The sequence below is a fragment of the Gymnodraco acuticeps genome, unplaced genomic scaffold (genome assembly GCF_902827175.1).
Source record: "Gymnodraco acuticeps unplaced genomic scaffold, fGymAcu1.1, whole genome shotgun sequence".
Taxonomy (NCBI): Eukaryota; Metazoa; Chordata; class Actinopteri; order Perciformes; family Bathydraconidae; genus Gymnodraco; species Gymnodraco acuticeps.
This window is the reverse complement of record NW_022991365.1, coordinates 1-19,449: the sequence shown is the minus strand read 5'-3', so window position 1 is coordinate 19,449 and position 19,449 is coordinate 1. Positions and strand designations below refer to the sequence as shown.

Genomic DNA, 19,449 nt, shown 5'->3' with positions numbered 1-19,449 from the left:
GTGTTGCTCTGATGGAGGAGCCTGGGACCTCAGATCATTTATATATCCTCACTGTATGCTCACATGACGATAAAAGCCTTGAACCTTGAGATGCGGGGCGCGCCCACGAGACAGATCTCCTCTCAAAGCCAAACAGCTGACTCTTGTTTGGTGATTGGATGATAGCATGTCTCATGGGCGCGCCCCGCACACTCCGCTCTGCTGCTCCATTGGAGAGGAAACAGGCTTTCCAGCGGTATTAGAGTTATTGCTGAGAATCAACAAAGAAGAAATAATCTACCAAACACACGTCCTTACTTTTTATGCTAACATATTCCCCATGCTAATAGCACCTGTTTCCGTAGTCCATGACGACGGGGTCTCTGGCGGTGCCGGTGACAGCGTCGTGATGCTGGAACAGCGCTAAGCCCCGCCTCCCAGCCGTCAGAAGTAGAAAGTGATCCTGCGCCGGGAACCCTGTCGCCAGGCGACCGTCGCCATGGGAACGCATCGCAGCCAGAGTCAGGCTGTACAGGATCTCCGTCGCTCTGTCGGAAGAAATAGTAATAATATCGTGTGTTACATTTTTTATAAAAATATCATAATGTAACTTGAAGAGGGTCCGAGTCCGACCCTAGTCAATTAACTACAGGGGTCCCTCAGGGCTCTGTTCTCGGTCCCCTCCTCTTCTCCCTGTACACAAACTCGCTCGGATCAGTCATTAGCCCGCATGGTTTTTCTTACCACTGCTACGCTGACGACACCCAATTAATTCTGTCCTTTCCCCGCTCAGAGACCCAGGTCGTCGCACGCATCTCTGCTTGTCTAGCTGACATCTCTCAGTGGATGTCTGCTCATCACCTCAAGCTCAACCTTGACAAGACTGAGCTGCTCTTCCTCCCGGGAAAAGATTGTCCCACTCTTGACCTAACAATCAACATCGGCACCTCTGATGTTTCCCCGACTCAGACTGCAAGGAATCTGGGTGTGACCCTAGATAACAACCTGTCCTTCACTGCAAACATCGCTGCTACAACCCGTTGCTGCAGATACACGCTTTACAACATCAGGAGGATGCGTCCCCAGCTGATCCAGAAAGCCACGCAGGTTCTGGTCCAGGCTCTCGTCATCTCACGCCTAGACTACTGCAACTCCCTCCTGGCTGGTCTACCTGCATGTGCCATCCGACCTCTGCAGCTCACCCAGAATGCAGCGGCTCGTCTGGTCTTCAACCTTCCTAAATTCTCCCACACCACTCCGCTCCTCCGCTCCCTTCCACTGGCTTCCGGTAACTGCTAGAATCCACTTCAAGACACTGGTACTTGCTTACCATGCTGCGAATGGATCTGGCCCTTCCTACATCCAGGACATGGTTAAACCGTACACCCCAGCGCGTGCACTACGCTCTGCATCAGCCAAACAGCTCGCTGCACCCTCGCTGCGAGGGGGACCCAAGTTCCCATCGGCAAAAACACGTGGGTTTGCTGTCCTGGCTCCAAGATGGTGGAATGAGCTCCCCATTGACATCAGGACAGCAGATAGCTTGCACATCTTCCAGACTGAAAACTCATCTCTTTCGACTCCACTTCCAGCGATAGAATTACTAACAAAGCACTTTTATACTAATAAAGGACTGGCTTATCTAAAGCCAGTTGAGTAGCAGTTGAAATGTTTTTGCTCTATGAAACCTGATGTTCTGTTTTCTTCAAGGTTGTGTCTTCCTGGTCGAATGCACTTACTGTGAGTCGCTTTGGATAAAAGCCTCAGCTAAATGTAATGTAATGTAATGATGAAATATATAATTATAAACACATCTTTTAATTATATAGACACGAGAAATTAGTACAAATATTAAAAATAATAATTAAATAATAAAACATTTTTTTTAAAAATCATAAAAATATCACAATAAATATTCATATTAACATATAATGAGTTATTTGAACACATGTTTGATGATATCTCCTCACCGTAGCGTGGTCTGCAGCGTGCGGTGAGTCAGGAGATACCTTTGAACACATGTCTGATGCTACAGCCTCAGACTCACCGTAGCGTGGCCTCCAGCGTGCGGTCCAGCCTCTTGTAGAACGGTCTGGACGTGAAGTATCCGCTCCAGTAGTGGTCGTCTCGGTCGGCGTACGTGAAGAAGTCTCCGCGGACCGTCGGCAGAGACGAGACCGGTAACACCTTCTGGAGAGCCTGGAAGTAATCTGAGAGAGTCCCAAAACGAGCCTGGAGACACAGAGACCGACAGAGAGACATTTAGAGAGACATTTAGAGAGACAGAGAGACATTTAGAGGGACAGAGAGAGACAGAGAGACATTTAGAGGGACAGAGAGAGACATTTAGAGGGACAGAGAGAGACATTTAGAGGGACAGAGAGACATTTAGAGAGACAGAGAGACATTTAGAGTCATTTAGAGGGACAGAGAGAGACAGAGAGACATTTAGAGGGACAGAGAGAGACAGAGAGACATTTAGAGTCATTTAGAGGGACAGAGAGAGACAGAGAGACATTTAGAGTCATTTAGAGGGACAGAGAGAGACAGAGAGACATTTAGAGTCATTTAGAGGGACAGAGAGAGACAGAGAGACATTTAGAGGGACAGAGAGAGACATTTAGAGTCATTTAGAGGGACAGAGAGAGACATTTAGAGGGACAGAGAGAGACAGAGAGACATTTAGAGTCATTTAGAGGGACAGAGAGAGACAGAGAGACATTTAGAGGGACAGAGAGAGACAGAGAGACATTTAGAGTCATTTAGAGGGACAGAGAGAGACAGAGAGACATTTAGAGGGACAGAGAGAGACAGAGATACATTTAGAGTCATTTAGAGGGACAGAGAGAGACAGAGAGACATTTAGAGGGACAGAGAGAGACAGAGAGATATTTAGAGAAATGTAGAGAGACTTGAAGTAATCTGAGAGAGTCCCAAAACGAGCCTGGAGACACAGAGACAGACAGAGAGACAAAGAGAGACAGAGAGACATTTAGAGGGACAGAGAGACATTTAGAGAGACAGAGAGACATTTAGAGTCATTTAGAGGGACAGAGAGAGACAGAGAGACATTTAGAGGGACAGAGAGAGACAGAGAGACATTTAGAGGGACAGAGAGAGACAGAGAGACATTTAGAGAAATGTAGAGAGACTTGAAGTAATCTGAGAGTCCCAAAACGAGCCTGGAGACACACCGGGGACACACCGGGATGTAAAGAAGACATCACTTTGAGAGTCTCCTGACACACGGGGGACACATGGGGACACACCGGGGACACATGGGGACACACCGGGATGTAGAGAAGACATCACTTTGAGAGTCTCCTGACACACGGGGGACACACGGGGGGGACATGGTGACACACGGGGGACACCGGGGACACACGTGATGTAGAGAAGACATCAGAGAGTGACTTTAGCATGACAGGAGAAGAGAGACAGCAGAAGAAGAAGTAGAGATGCGTGTCCTCACGCTGACGTGCAGCTCGGGGTGCGTCTGGAAGAAGTCGAACAGCTTCTGGTAGTTTCTGAACTGAGCGTCCCACTCGCTCGACTCCACAAAGCGGAAATCATCTCCGAGCGGAACGAAAAGCACCGGAGAGCGGAAGAGGCGGGACTTCCTGCGGTACTGGTCCAATAGCAGGAGGGCTCTGAGTGTATTACAATAAAAAGACTAAAAAGTCACAATAATAAAATATAAATATTCAAAAGCAAAATGATAACACTCATAAATTAATATTAACAACGACCTCATCAGTATTCTCACCTGTGATGTTAGATACTTTGACATGTTGGCCATGAGGGTTGTGCAACAGTGTCTGTGTCAGTGTGTGTGTTGTGTGTGTGTGTGTGTGTGTCTGTCTCTGTGTGTGTGTGTGTGTGTGTCTGTGTGTGTGTGTGTCTGTCTCTGTGTGTGTGTGTGTGTGTGTGTCTGTCTGTGTAAATTCAGTGGCGTACCGTGGGGCTTTAGACAGCGCCTTCAGTAAACAATTGAAAGCACACACACTTTACACGTCTCTGTTCTATTTCGTATATGGCTTCGCCCTCTAAGGCTATCGCTATTGGGTAATCCCCCTGCGACCCCGCGCAGCACTGAAAACTTGTAGTCCACGCCCACCCGCAAGGTGGGCCCCACCCTCGGGCTCCTTCCGGTATAAATAGGAAGGAGGCCCGGCACTCTGCTCCCTCTTTTCTTCAGCAAACCAGCACAGTTACTGAAGCACAGTAATTGAGAATCATCATGAGCAACAACTGCGTCTGTGATTGTCCCTCATGTGGCTCTGGGTTCATAATGAGTTATGACCAGCAGAGATAAAAGCAGGATGCGAATCCTGCCTGGGGTCAGAGCACGCGTACGCGGCTCTAAACCAGCAGGTAGCATGCACATACTGCGCCCGTCTCCCCTCGGGCGACAGGAAGCGGAGAGCGGACGCTCTTGCTGCTGCGGCCGAGGAGGACGATTGGCCCGTCCAGGCTTACGAGCCGCGGACGGGGCCTCGTGTCCCTGGGGGGTGAAAAGTTAGGACGATTCTAAGGGCCCGTGACTGACAGGGGCCCAAACATTTTTAGAACATTAAAAAAAATGTTTAAGTAACCTTTCATCAATCATCAATAATTAACATTAATATAACGTCATATTGATAATGTGCTCACTAAACTTACGATTCATTTAACTTATTTTCTTCCAATCCAAAGCCTCTGTACACCCCCCTCTATTTACATGTAATGGTTTGGTCCTGCTTCCAAACGCGGTGCAGCACCGGCCCTTTCTAGCAGAGAGTGAGAGCATGTGAGGAGCAGGGATGCTAGTACTTACGTGTGAACGATGTCTCAACGACTCACAAAGTCAGGCTTTCAAAAGAGAAAAGAAAGGAGAGAAAGAGAGAGGGCCTAAAGGGCGACAGTATCCCAGTGTTTCAAAGAAAAGGTGGGTGTGGTCTATGAGTGGTGGAAATGTGTCTGTTAGCTAAGCGTAGTCCATTGTATATAATCATTTTAATGTTTTGCTGACATTAAAGGTGGGGTAGGTAAGTTTGAGAAACCGGCTCAAGATACACTTGTTATTATTAGGGCCGGGACTCGATTAAAAAAATTAATCTAATTAATTAGAGGCTTTGTAATTAATTAATCGAAATTAATCGCATTTTTAATCACATGTAAATATTTGACCTGAGAACAGTGAGAAGCCATTTTTTTCACATGGATTTTAGTATACCATTAGGCGCATTCACACCGCAGTACTTTTCCCACAAAGGTTCATGAGAACTTAGTTCATGAGAACTCTTTGAACCTGAGGGAGGATTAGGCAAATGAAGCCGCTGACGTCACTTCTTCTTCTGCTTTGGGTTTACTGGCAGGCCGCAAACCACTTCACGGCGTATACTGCCGCCCAAAGTCCCCGGCCGGAAGTCCCCGGCCGGAAGTCCCCGGAGTTGGGGACTGGCTTCAGTAGAAGCTGCTGGGAGTCCCAGCAGCCTTCCGAGTAAATCGCCAGAACGCCGACACCTCCTCATCTCCACCGCTCCCATGTTTTATTTTGTGTTGCCATAAGTTAGTCTCTCTGCGTTTCTGCGCTGGGCTAATGCTAATGCTAATAATGCTAATGCGAGGATAATAAAATTCACAAAACTTTTTGGGAGTTTTACGGGGCGTGGTTTGCAATCCGCCCAGCCAATCAGAAATATAGCTCTTTTCTCACAAGAGAGCCGTACGAAAGTCCCTGCTCTCTAGCAGCTCTCTGCTCTCTAGCAGGGACTTTCGTGGGGGTAAAAAGGTTCTCATGAACTAATTTTAGTACCAGCTCTTTTTGGTGTGAACGCGATAAAAGAGGCTAACGTCCACGCTAGCTTCCACGCTAGCTGCTATATGTTTTGCATTGAGGTGATACTTGAGGCTTGATGTGCTGCGGTGATATGCCAATTCCTTTTTGCATAATTTGCACACAACCGTGCTCTTATCGACGCTTCCATCCGTCCGTTTTTTAAAACAACATTTCCCACTGTTGTTCACTGTGGTTTGTTGTTGTCTGAAGTCATGAACGTTAGTTGGTGCTCCAGTATAATCGGTACGCCTGAAACTCATCCAGTGAGAAACGTTCCGCGGTGCAAAAATAAGTGCGATTAAAATGCGTTAATTTTTGTGTAATTAATTCATCTTAATTAACGCGTTAAAGTCCCGGCCCTAGTTATTATATTCCATGGAATGCTCTTAACATCCCGATAGACACCAAAATACATGACGTTGACCTAATACTCACATTCATTATATATGTTGAATACATAGAGATTGTCTTTGCAATGGTACTAAATAAAAAAATGGTTTTATACGTAAATTGCAATTTATTTAAAATGCCAAGTTCAAGGAACTGCCTTGTCACTTTGATCATACAGGAAGTGGAGCCTATAGTTCTCATTTAAAAGATTTTTTTTTTCAATAAATAAATCTAATTTATATTTACATAACATTACAAGCATTAAATATAACAAGCATTACATATAGGCTAACACTGAAATGGTAACAAAATACGCAAATTATTATTAATAATATCAAATAAATGTCAGTCACCCAAAATGACATCATTGGTGTACTGCTACACAAAACGCTTTTATTCTGAAGTGCCTCCTGTACCAAGAGATCCTTTGAGGACGAGCACTAAGACATAAGTCAGATACTTCTTACTTTGTTTGTTAAAGGTGTCATTTTATCTTCAAATGTTACGTGCGTCTTTCCAGTCTGTCATTAGTGTTACTCACGTCATAGTGTTACTCACGTCATAGTGTTACTCACGTCATAGTGTTACTCACGTCATAGTGTTACTCACGTCATAGTGTTACTCACGTCATAGTGTTACTCACGTCATAGTGTTACTCACGTCATAGCCCAGGGGTGAACATTGGAATGGTAAAATGTATTGAAGAGTTAAACGATTTTGATATTGACTGAAGCCACATGTGGTCTGACACATGGCAGCCATTTTGTTAAAATGGTAGTGCTTTCTCCAAATTGTCACTGCCGGCTAAAGTAACTGGACGGCCTACCTGCCTGCCAGCCTTCCATCGGGGCACACACTCATCCCGTGCCCTCATTGGTCATGTCCGTGTGTGTTGGAGGAGGGGCTCTGTGAGGAAGTGGTTGTGTATTTTCAGATTCTAGCCACTCGAGCTGGTTTCTCCAAAATTATGAAATTAAATCATAAACACATAAATAAAGTACTCAAATTTCCCTTTAAGTACTGTTAATATCTTCACAGAAAATGCAGAGGTTTTTCATTTCACTCCTCTTTTAGCTGACATTTAATAAATGCAGGTACATTTTTAGCAGCTATTCACTAAACCCTCCCCCTGGTGCCAGGACCAACAGATCCATCTCTAGGCTCCGCAGCCCTGTCCCCCCATAATGCTTTGCAGTCTTGCCGTGCTGTCCATTGAAAGCTGGACTTCAAGGACTTGATCAGTGGCTTTGCCTGTAAGAAGGCTAGGCTGGGCTCGTGGTGAGTGAGGCTGAGCCAGGGCTCGTGATAACTGTTAAAGGGCGAGGCTATGGTAACGCTATTGGATCACTACACACCAGATGCATGATGAGAAAAAGACTTTTCATTTTCGTGTTGTTGTCCGTTTACACTTTAATACCCGCTTATTTTGTAGTTGGTATATTTAATAAAAAAATCTGCAGCTTATGTTTTTTATAAATGATAATATTGGTGTTAATGTTCACTTTATTTTATATATTTAAGTTATATTTATTTATGAATGTTCCATTAAAAAATGTGATTAAAAAGGCATGAACACCATAAAGATGACTATTGAGGTCTATTGTCAGGAATGTTCGTGTTATATCAAAGAGTGAATTCTGCTGCAGCAGAATGTTGCAGTCTGCACAGTGTTATATGTTCACCGCTCAGTGTCAGTACATATTGTGCGGTTAGTTTTGGACTACAAGATAGATGCAAGCCTGTACAGGTAGAGCTATTTAAAGCATCAATGAGTGGTTGGGTTCTGGAGGTGTGGTTACAGCAGTGTGCTTGGTTGGTTGCACCAGGGAGGAGTACGATCTGCGCAGCTTCTGAACGCAGCCAGGCGGCTGCTGCTCTGGGCACGCACACGTTGCTCTCCATCAGAGCAATGTATGTTCCCGGGGAGTTGAACCGAGGGGCTCGCAGAGCGCAGCAGCCGTTGTATGCGACGAGTATGGAGACTCAGACCTGTGTCACGCACACTGAAAGGCGCCTCAGTGGGATTTGTCTTTGGTGTTACGCGCACTGAAGCAAAGCCCCATTTGAACCTGATCAGGTTCCCCTTAAACTGTATTCAGCCAAAGTAGCTCTGCTTTTGGCTCGATCAGAGAAAAGGGTGATCTCTCTGCTCTCTCTGTGGCTCCGTCAGCTCTCCGGATCTAAGGAGATGCAGTTCAGCTGTTTTACGCCCTAACCCGGCTTCATGTCTAAGGTCATCACAACTCTTTTAGGTCGAGAGTGATCACCCTGGCTGGCTTATTCCCCCCTCCTCACAGGTCGGAGGAAGAAGCCACGTCTCATCTCCTCTGTCCTGTGCGCGCGCTGTCTTGCTATGTGGCGCGTTCTCAGCGCCTGTTTGTGCACTATAGAGAGCGCTCGATCTGCAGCCTCTGTCGGCACAACGGCTGTCACACTGGCTGTGTGAGGCTGTGTCGCAGGCATATGTCTCCTCTGGGGTGGAGCCCCCGGAGAACATCAAGGCGCACTCCACCAGAGGAATTTCCTCCTCCACGGCTTTGCACGGAGGAATGTCAGTGGAAGATATTTGCACGGCTGCATCTTGGTCTTCCCCCTGTTCATGTATTCATTTTTATTTGAGGGAGGTCTCCCTTTCCTCTCTGACACACCCTGTACTGGGTGTCCTGTCGGAGTGAGTGACGTCAGGGAGCCAGCTGTGTGCCTCTCTCCTGCCTCTCGGCACACAGAGAGCGGCCCTTTTCCCCTCGTATGAAAGGGATGTTCCTTTTACTCTGACACACTTCGTACGGAGTGCCTGGTCAGAGTGAGTGACGTCAGGGATCCAGCTGAGCGCTCTCCTACCTGTCTGATACGCAGAGAGCTGCTGTTCCCCCTCTATGATCGCTGGACAAGGTGGGACCTTCGTCTCTACTTTCTCACAGCGGCTGGTATGTATTGTTCCCAGCCTTCACCCCGTCGGGAAGATAGGCATGTTTTGCTATGTTCCAGGGACGGTGATGCGCCTTTACGCATGGCACAACAGGCAGGGGGTGTTATTGTGCAGGTGTGTCTGTACTTCTAGTGCCGGGCGGACCCAATGGGGCGCAGACTATATCATGCTTCACCCTTAACCCAATAGCGATAGCCTTAGAGGGCGAAGCCATATACGAAATAGAACTGAGGTTACCTACTGTAACCCAGCTTCTATGAGTAAATGGCGCAGCCCTCTAAGCGCTGGGCCCCACTGGCTCCACGAATAGCTGAAGAAAAGTTATTTTGTGTGGGAGCAGATTGCCGGGCCTCCTTCCTATTTATACCGGAAGGAGCCCGAGGGTGGGGCCCACCTTGCGGGTGGGCGTGAACTACAAGTTTTCAGTGCTGCGCGGGGGCGCAGAGGGATAACCCAATAGCGATAGCCTTAGAGGGCGAAGCCATTTACTCATAGAAGCTGGGGTTACAGTAGGTAACCTCAGTTCCAGCGTCTATGGTTCCAGCCAATGCAGCCATGATCACATGATGCCAAACCATCTCTCAACAATACAACAGCTGATCAACAATACAACAGCTGATCAACAATCACAACAGCTGATCAACAATACAACAGCTGATCAACAATACAACAGCTGATCAACAATACAACAGCTGATCAACAATACAACAGCTGATCAACAATACAACAGCTGATCAACAATACAACAGCTGATCAACAATACAACAGCTGATCAACAATCACAACAGCTGATCAACAATACAACAGCTGATCAACAATCACAACAGCTGATCAACAATACAACAGCTGATCAACAATACAACAGCTGATCAACAATACACAGCTGATCAACAATACAACAGCTGATCAACAATACAACAGCTGATCAACAATACAACAGCTGATCAACAATACAACAGCTGATCAACAATACAACAGCTGATCAACAATCACAACAGCTGATCAACAATCACAACAGCTGATCAACAATACAACAGCTGATCAACAATACAACAGCTGATCAACAATCACAACAGCTGATCAACAATCACAACAGCTGATCAACAATACAACAGCTGATCAACAATCACAACAGCTGATCAACAATACAACAGCCAGCTAGATGAGGGTTAAAAGCAGACGACGTGTCCCAACATGGATCAATGAGTAATCTATTACTAAACTCGTGTCATCGTGCACTCTCACGTCGCTCTAAAATGAGGCGAATAGTAACGTGCTCACCGTCACTTGTAAATAAAGGAAGTTCAGCTCAGGACACTGTCATTGAACATCAGCATCTGATTGGCTGATGAATCTGTCACTCATGCTGATTACCAATCAAATGTGTTGTCTTTCAACAAAAGGCTAGCAGTATCTGCTGTTCCCCTGCCAACTGAAATAACTGAGAGGCGTTCAAGTGACTTTTTGATGTAGGAAATTCCAGTTCAGCCTCAACAAAACCTTACTTCATTTTGTAATGTTGAGGATATTATATTATTAAAACGTAAAACTAAATACTCAAGAAAACCCTTTTCCACACACTTGATGTGATTGGTTTCAGGCCAGCAGAGACGGCCCTGCTGACGGCCCTGCTGACGGCCCTGCTGACGGCCCTGCTGACGGCCCTGCTGACGGCCCTGCCGACGGCCCTGCAGACGGCCCTGCCGACGGCCCTGCCGACGGCCCTGCCGACGGCCCTGCCGACGGCCCTGCCGACGGCCCTGCCGACGGCCCTGCAGACGGCCCTGCAGACGGCCCTGCTGACGGCCCTGCTGACGGCCCTGCAGACGGCCCTGCAGACGGCCCTGCAGACGGCCCTGCTGACGGCCCTGCAGACGGCCCTGCAGACGGCCCTGCTGACGGCCCTGCAGACGGCCCTGCAGACGGCCCTGCTGACGGCCCTGCTGACGGCCCTGCAGACGGCCCTGCTGACGGCCCTGCAGACGGCCCTGCCGACGGCCCTGCAGACGGCCCTGCAGACGGCCCTGCAGACGGCCCTGCTGACGGCCCTGCTGACGGCCCTGCAGACGGCCCTGCAGACGGCCCTGCTGACGGCCCTGCTGACGGCCCTGCAGACGGTCCTGCTGACGGCCCACCACGGCGCATGAGTGATGATATGTGTGTGTATTTTAATGTTTATTATGTTTGTATATGTACATGTATGTGGAACTCTAGGACAGAGTCCAGAACAAAAGTCCTTACGGGGACAATAAAGTATATGGTATGGTATGGTACCTCTCGTGGACGTTCTGCTCTGTGATTGGCTGAGGGGGGACCCTCCAGGGACAGAAGACCCGCCCCCCCGGCAGCCGGTGAAAGTCAAACTGACAGCAGACGGCTGGGTCGGGACCGCAGGTGTGAGGGACATCGTAACTGTAGAAGGGCATCATGTGACACGTGATGTCACCGAGGGGGGAGGAGTCTGAAACACATCAAACAGAGTGATGTCAGTGAGGGGGGAGGAGTCTGAAACACATCAAACAGAGTGATGTCAGTGAGGGGAGAGGAGTCTGAAACACATCAAATAGAGTGATGTCACTGAGGGGAGAGGAGTCTGAAACACATCAAATAGAGTGATGTCAGTGAGGGGGGAGGAGTCTGAAACTCTCTCTCCTTATAGTACATTTTCTTACATATGTATTATTTCTATATATTGTTTCCTTAGTACTATAGTACTCACTAATAGCACTTACTATTACAGTATTTATATAATAACAGGTGAACTAACCCCAGCTCTGCCTCCACTTGAACTCCAGAGTCTTTTGCCGGGCGAACTCCTTCTTCACAGCGTAGTGAACGCGCTGGATGACCATGTTGCTAAGCCCCGCCCCCTTCAGCAGGTAGGCCATGGAGGGGGAGTGGCCAAACGGGTCGATCGCCCAACCACTGCTCGGCTTCACACCTGCAGACAGGAGGGGACTCTTTAAAGCAGAGACACTACCTACTGATATACACCTGAACATCAGCAGGAGAGGACTCTTTAAAGCAGAGACACTACATACTGATATACACCTGAACATCAGCAGGAGAGGACTCTTTAAAGTAGAGACACTACATACTGATATACACCTGAACATCAGCAGGAGAGGACTCTTTAAAGTAGAGACACTACATACTGATATACACCTGAACATCAGCAGGAGAGGACTCTTTAAAGTAGAGACACTACATACTGAAATACACCTGAACATCAGCAGGAGAGGACTCTTTAAAGTAGAGACACTACATACTGATATACACCTGAACATCAGCAGGAGAGGACTCTTTAAAGTAGAGACACTACATACTGATATACACCTGAACATCAGCAGGAGAGGACTCTTTAAAGTAGAGACACTACATACTGATATACACCTGAACATCAGCAGGAGAGGACTCTTTAAAGTAGAGACACTACATACTGATATACACCTGATCATCAGCAGGAGAGGACTCTTTAAAGTAGAGACACTACACACTGATATACACCTGAACATCAGCAGGAGAGGACTCTTTAAAGTAGAGACACTACATACTGATATACACCTGAACATCAGCAGGAGAGGACTCTTTAAAGTAGAGACACTACATACTGATATACACCTGAACATCAGCAGGAGAGGACTCTTTAAAGTAGAGACACTACATACTGATATACACCTGAACATCAGCAGGAGAGGACTCTTTAAAGTAGAGACACTGAACATCAGCAGGAGAGGACTCTTTAAAGTAGAGACACTGCATACTGATATACATCAGAGGACTCTTTAAAGTATATATTACCCAGGTGTGTCTGTATCCACTGATGTCCTTCTATCAGCTGATCCAACAAAGCGTAATAATGAGAGTTTGCCTCGTCGGCCATCACCCAGCCACCCGTCACTATCTCCAGCTGCCCCCCCGCCAGCAGGCTGACCAATCACAGAGCAGCACACCACAGGAGATCATTGTGTTAATTCAAGACATTTATTTATTTCTGGATTCATATTATATTTAGTTTGAGTTACCGTTTGACCGTGTCTCTCTTCTTCTGGTCGAGCTCTTCCCACCATTTAGAGAAATAACTGATCTCTGCCCAGATCATCTTCCTCCTGCAGAGACATCACTTCCTGTTACACAGCTGATATCAGGAAGCAGAGAACAGGAAGCAGATAACAGGAAGCAGAGAACAGGAAGCAGATAACAGGAAGCAGAGAACAGGAAGCAGATAACAGGAAGCAGAGAACAGGAAGCAGAGAACAGGAAGCAGAGACAGGAAGCAGAGAACAGGAAGCGGAGAACAGGAAGCGGAGAACAGGAAGCGGAGAACAGGAAGCAGAGAACAGGAAGCGGAGAACAGGAAGCGGAGAACAGGAAGCAGAGAACATGAAGCGGAGAACAGGAAGCGGAGAACAGGAAGCGGAGAACAGGAAGCTGATAGCAGGAAGCAGAGAACAGGAAGCAGAGAACAGGAAGCAGAGAACAGGAAGCAGAGAACAGGAAGCTGATAACAGGAAGCGGAGAACAGGAAGTGGAGAACAGGAAGCAGAGAACAGGAAGCAGATAATAGGAAGCAGATAACAGGAAGCAGAGAACAGGAAGCGGAGAACAGGAAGCTGAAAGCAGGAAGCAGAGAACAGGAAGCAGAGAACAGGAAGCTGATAACAGGAAGCAGATAACAGGAAGCTGAGAACAGGAAGCTAGATACAGGAAGCAGATAACAGGAAGCAGATAACAGGAAGCAAATAACAGGAAGCAGAGAACAGGAAGCAGATAACAGGAAGCTGAGAACAGGAAGCTGATAGCAGGAAGCAGAGAACAGGAAGCAGAGAACAGGAAGCAGATAACAGGAAGCTAGAGACAGGAAGCAGATAACAGGAAGCAGAGAACAGGAAGCTAGAGACAGGAAGCAGATAACAGGAAGCAGAGAACAGGAAGCTAGAGACAGGAAGCAGATAACAGGAAGCAGAGAACAGGAAGCTAGAGACAGGAAGCAGATAACAGGAAGCAGATAACAGAAAGCTAGAGACAGGAAGATGAGAACAGAAAGCTAGAGACAGGAAGCTGAGAACAGGAAGCTAGAGACAGGAAGTTGAGAACAGGAAGCTAGAGACAGGAAGCTGATGACAGGAAGCTAGAGACAGGAAGCTGATAACAGGAAGCTAGAGACAGGAAGTTGAGAACAGGAAGCTAGAGACATGTAGCTGATGACAGGAAGCTAGAGACAGGAAGCTGATGACAGGAAGCAGATAACAGGAAGCAGATAACAGAAAGCTAGAGACAGGAAGCTGAGAACAGGAAGCTAGAGACAGGAAGCTGAGAACAGGAAGCTAGAGACAGGAAGCTGATGACAGGAAGCTAGAGACAGGAAGCTGATGACAGGAAGCTAGAGACAGGAAGCTGATGACAGGAAGCTAGAGACAGGAAGCTGATGACAGGAAGCTAGAGACAGGAAGCAGATAACAGGAAGCTTGAGACAGGAAGCTGATGACAGGAAGCTAGAGACAGGAAGCTGATGACAGGAAGCTAGCGACAGGAAGCTGATGACAGGAAGCTAGAGACAGGAAGCTGATGACAGGAAGCTAGAGACAGGAAGCTGATAATAGGAAGCTCGAGACAGGAAGCTGATGACAGGAAGCTAGAGACAGGAAGCTGATGACAGGAAGCTAGAGACAGGAAGCTGATGACAGGAAGCTAGAGACAGGAAGCTGATGACAGGAAGCTAGAGACAGGAAGCTGATGACAGGAAGCTAGAGACAGGAAGCTGATGACAGGAAGCTAGAGACAGGAAGCTGATGACAGGAAGCTAGAGACAGGAAGCAGATAATAGGAAGCTAGAGACAGGAAGCTGATGACAGGAAGCTAGAGACAGGAAGCTGATGACAGGAAGCTAGAGACAGGAAGCTGATGACAGGAAGCTAGAGACAGGAAGCAGATAACAGGAAGCTAGAGACAGGAAGCTGATGACAGGAAGCAGATAACAGGAAGCTAGAGACAGGAAGCTGAGAACAGGAAGCTGATAACATCATCAATTACACATGAATCTACTTGTTGTGTTATAAGACACTATTGTCCAATAGACTTAATGAAAATGAAAATGTTTTTAAAACCAAGGGGTCCCAGACAGGAAACCTGACAGGAAGTGGAAAGGAGGTGTTACTTGATAAGCGGTTGTACCTGCTGTCCTCAGACAGTTTGGTCAGCATATTGTTGAGGATGTGTTTCGTCTGGTCGTGATAATAATTATCAAACGTCTTCAGCCAGCCTGAAACACGGCAAAACTTTATTTATAATGAGTTTATAAATAAACAGGTGGGACGGAGCGTGGACAGGAAGCAGCAGTGATGTCACACACAAAATCACATTCAATCGTTAGCGTTACGTCGTTAGCGCTACGTCGTTAGCGTTACGCCGTTAACGTTACGTCATTAGCGCTACGTCGTTAGCGCTACGTCGTTAGTGCTACGTCGTTAGTGCTACGTCGTTAGCGTTACGTTGTTAACGTTACGTTGTTAACGTTACGTTGTTATGGTTACCGGGGTCGTTGTGAGAGTGCGGCACCAGGATCACCTCCAGCGGCGTCTCGTCCCACTCGTCTCCTTGGTAACGGATATCAAAGCCTTGTTTCCAGACGCCGCCGGGAGGGTTATCGAACGGGAGCCGATCGTAAACATCCAGCAGCTGACGGGAACACGCACTTTAATACACACTGTCACAGACACACACTTTATACACACTGTCACACACACACACACACACACACACATACTTTATACACACTTTATACACACACTTAAACATATCCAGAATATCCAGAAATGATAATATTAATAAATGTAATAAATAAATGAAAAATGTCTAAAATATCTTAAAAATAAAGAAAACAGAAGAAATTCCAGCAGAAAGTGAACAACGATAAACCAGCTTTTACAACAAAACATCTGTTAGCATCTGCTAAGCTAACCTGCACTTCGTCGGCTCCACCCTTTGTCTCGTCGGCCAATCGACAGCCAGGCAGCGAGTCAGCTGGGCTGTGGGCGGAGCTTACATTGGCTCCTCCTCTATTGTCCCCTTTAGGGTGTAGCAGAGAGTCTCGTAGCGTAGCAACCAGACGGTTGTTGTCGCTAAGGAGACGCTCCAACCTGTCAATCTTCTGAGCGAGGCGGGACAAATCCTGCAGACAGGAAGTGATGTCATCAGAAAACGTATACAAACTAAAAACTCCAGAAATCAAAAAGTAATGGAAGTGAAGTGTTATTATAGAATAAAGGGGATTGTTCTCCGGTAACCCGAGGGACACCTTTCATATTTAATAATTCAATAGGGAGGGTGAAGCAGCTGTTGCTAACGCTTAGCAGCAGCGTAGCATAGTCTCGTTGTTATTGTAAGCATTTCTATGTATGTATTGTTTACGGGGGGGGGGGCTCACCTGGTCCCCCTGTCCTGCAGGTGCTTCCTGCTGAGGCTTCGCCTCCTGCTCCAGCATGCGATGCAGTGACATCACGGCGGCGATGAAGACTCCGCCCACAAAGAGCGCGAGCAGCCGCTTCCTCTTCATCTGGAAACACGGTGATATTAATATAGCTAAGACATCTAGAGCAGGGGCTCTCAGCTGGTCCGGCCTCGGGACACACTCTTTCCTTGGCAATAAATCGCGACCCGAAATTTCTAACCACTCAAATCTATTCAACACCAAATGGTGCTGTAATATATACGCTTCTCAGCAGACAATATGAAAGTGCAGCGCACACATCCCTTCACAGAACTGAAGAACGCTTTAAAGGGTTCATGAGATGATGGAATCAAAGCTGAACGGTATCAAAAGGTCCACATGCTGAAACCCAACCCCAGCAGGGGGTCTGGGGGGATTCTCCCCAGAAGATTTCTATACATACTAAACATATAAACTACGCATTCTGGTACACTCTGAGAAGAAAATAAATACATCTATTGCTACCCGACATGTTAATAATATTTGATGCCATTGTTTGTTTTTCACGTTGTTCTGACAGCTTGCTGCTCCTCACAGAGAGAGAGCAAAGAGGAGTCTGTGTGACTTACTTTAAATTGTGGGTAAGGGGAGATAGCTCCCATTGTTCTGTGACCTGTCAATCATCAGACCGGGGGTCATAGTTCATTATGTGTTCATTTCTATCTGAAGTTGTACCCATGGATGTATAAAGAATAGTTCTACCGCAAAGTTATTCTCCGTGGGGACTTCCGGCAACAATCTTGATTCTGATTGGCTAGAAGACTCGAGAAAACATCAGAAAAGATTATTACAAAGCACTTATATACTAATAAAGGGTTGGCTTACCTAAAGCCAGTTGAGTAGCACTTGAAATGTTTGGCTCTATGAAACCTGATGTACTTTATGATTCTGTTTTCTTCAAGGTTGTGTCTTCCTGGTCGAACGCACTTACTGTGAGTCGCTTTGGATAAAAGCCTCAGCTAAATGTGATGTTATTGAGAAGATGATCACTACGTGACAGAAGTTTGCAAAACCGTTTATGGTCTCCGGTACTTCCAGTCCAACGCCGACTGCATAGCGGCAGAACATCGGGCCTTCAAAATAAAAGTTTCTTTTTCAATTTTTCTTTTCTTCACTCACACCCACTGGAAACGGGTCCGCGACCCACCAGTTGAGAACCACTGATCTAAATACATGATTTAATAACATTTGAATATTTAAAGCATTAAAAAAAAAACATTACAATTATTATAATCTTTACGAAACATAAAGATTTAAAGATATTTTATTTTTCGTTTAAAATATTCTTAAAAAACATCTTTAAAATGTTAATAATTTCAAAATCAAGACATTTATCTGTTTCTTCTTCATTTAAAGAGTTTAGTAACATCATGTTCACTTCAGGTGTTATTTTGAGTTAGTGAGATCTCACTGAAGGGTCAACTTTAATCTTTATTAGTTATTAACTGTGACGTGTCTCTCAGCTTCTTTAATAATCATTTAATAAAAACCGTTTGCAATTCAATAAACGGCTTTTATTCCTGAACATATATAAATAAAGATTATTTATTATAAAGTCTTCTGTAATCAGAGCCAGAACCTGCGCGCGCAGCTCAAACGGGCTTAAAGATAATATCTAAACTTCATATTAAAATTCAAACTTGCCTCACTTCCGCGTTGCTGCTGCAGAGTGTCCCGTGCTGTTCGTCCAGTGCGATGACGCAAATTCCCGCGGGAAGAAACTCAAATAAAAAAAGTTCTTAATTATTAAAGTTAATATAATTAAAAACGTTGAAGTCTGTCGGAGCGTTTGTGCACGAGCTCTGCTGTTTGTTTTGCTTCCGGTTTGGTTCAGCTGACTCAGCGCTGCCGACACTTCCGGCCAGGAAATGACGTCTTTAGGAGGAGGTCCTTAAATCCCATTAAATGTACTTTAAAAAGTACTCAGATCACTTCAGGAAAAGTACTTCTATCGTTTAAATACTCAATTACTGAAAGAATGTCTAAATGTTAATATATATATATAATTAATATACAAATATATAAATGTATATTTCTGCTGCTTTCTGTAGTAAATGCAGGATATTTTATATTCTTTATGATGTGTGTTTTCTACTGTAGATATATAAATATATATATAAAATAAACAGCAGATATAGATAAATATATATCTGCTGTTTATTTTATTGTTCAAACTTTATTAACCTCCTAAATGCTGTAACAGATCAATACATAGTAACTCATTGGTTTCTCACAGCATCTCTGTAGAGTCTGTGTATTCACTCTCTGTCCTGCACGGCTTGTTGGAGCTCCTCCTCCCCCCCTGTGAGCCCACTGTGCTTTGATTGGTCAGCTCGCCCACTGTGCTCTGATTGGTCAGCTCGCCCTCTCTGTTCTGATGAGTCCACCCTCGTTACAGCTGAACATCAGTGATGATGTTTTACAATGGCGTTTGTTAGCAACCAGGAAATGACTCCAGTGATGACAAACAGGTCAGAATGCTGCGTGGGGTCTGGGGGCCGTGTTGGGGGGCTCGCTGCTCCGCCCTTTGAGGCTCGAGGAGCGGACAGTGAGAGCTGGGTTACTGGGGTCGTTTCCTGGTTGCTGCGAGACACTGCGGAGCCCAGCCTGAGCACGCACACACACACAGCCTGAGCACACACACACACACAGCCTGAGCACACACACACACACAGCCTGAGCACGCACACACACACACAGCCTGAGCACGCACACACACACAGCCTGAGCACGCACACACACACAGCCTGAGCACGCACACACACACAGCCTGAGCACGCACACACACACAGCCTGAGCACGCACACACACACAGCCTGAGCACGCACACAGCCTACGCAC

General features: G+C 46.3%; 1 protein-coding gene across 5 annotated transcripts; it reads right to left on the bottom strand.

Annotated features, from left to right (window-relative positions):
- Positions 1-332: 332 nt before the first annotated feature.
- Positions 333-18,936, bottom strand: LOC117562801 (alpha-mannosidase 2-like; the record flags this gene model as incomplete). Of its 5 annotated transcripts, none has more annotated exon segments than XM_034240698.1 (12): positions 333-527; positions 2,027-2,211; positions 3,452-3,629; positions 11,394-11,580; positions 11,887-12,060; positions 12,921-13,048; positions 13,145-13,228; positions 15,294-15,381; positions 15,653-15,797; positions 16,081-16,290; positions 16,546-16,674; positions 18,253-18,936. In XM_034240698.1, coding segments are annotated over 11 exon segments (1,703 nt in total), but the record flags the coding sequence as incomplete, so codon positions are not given.
- Positions 18,937-19,449: the final 513 nt, after the last annotated feature.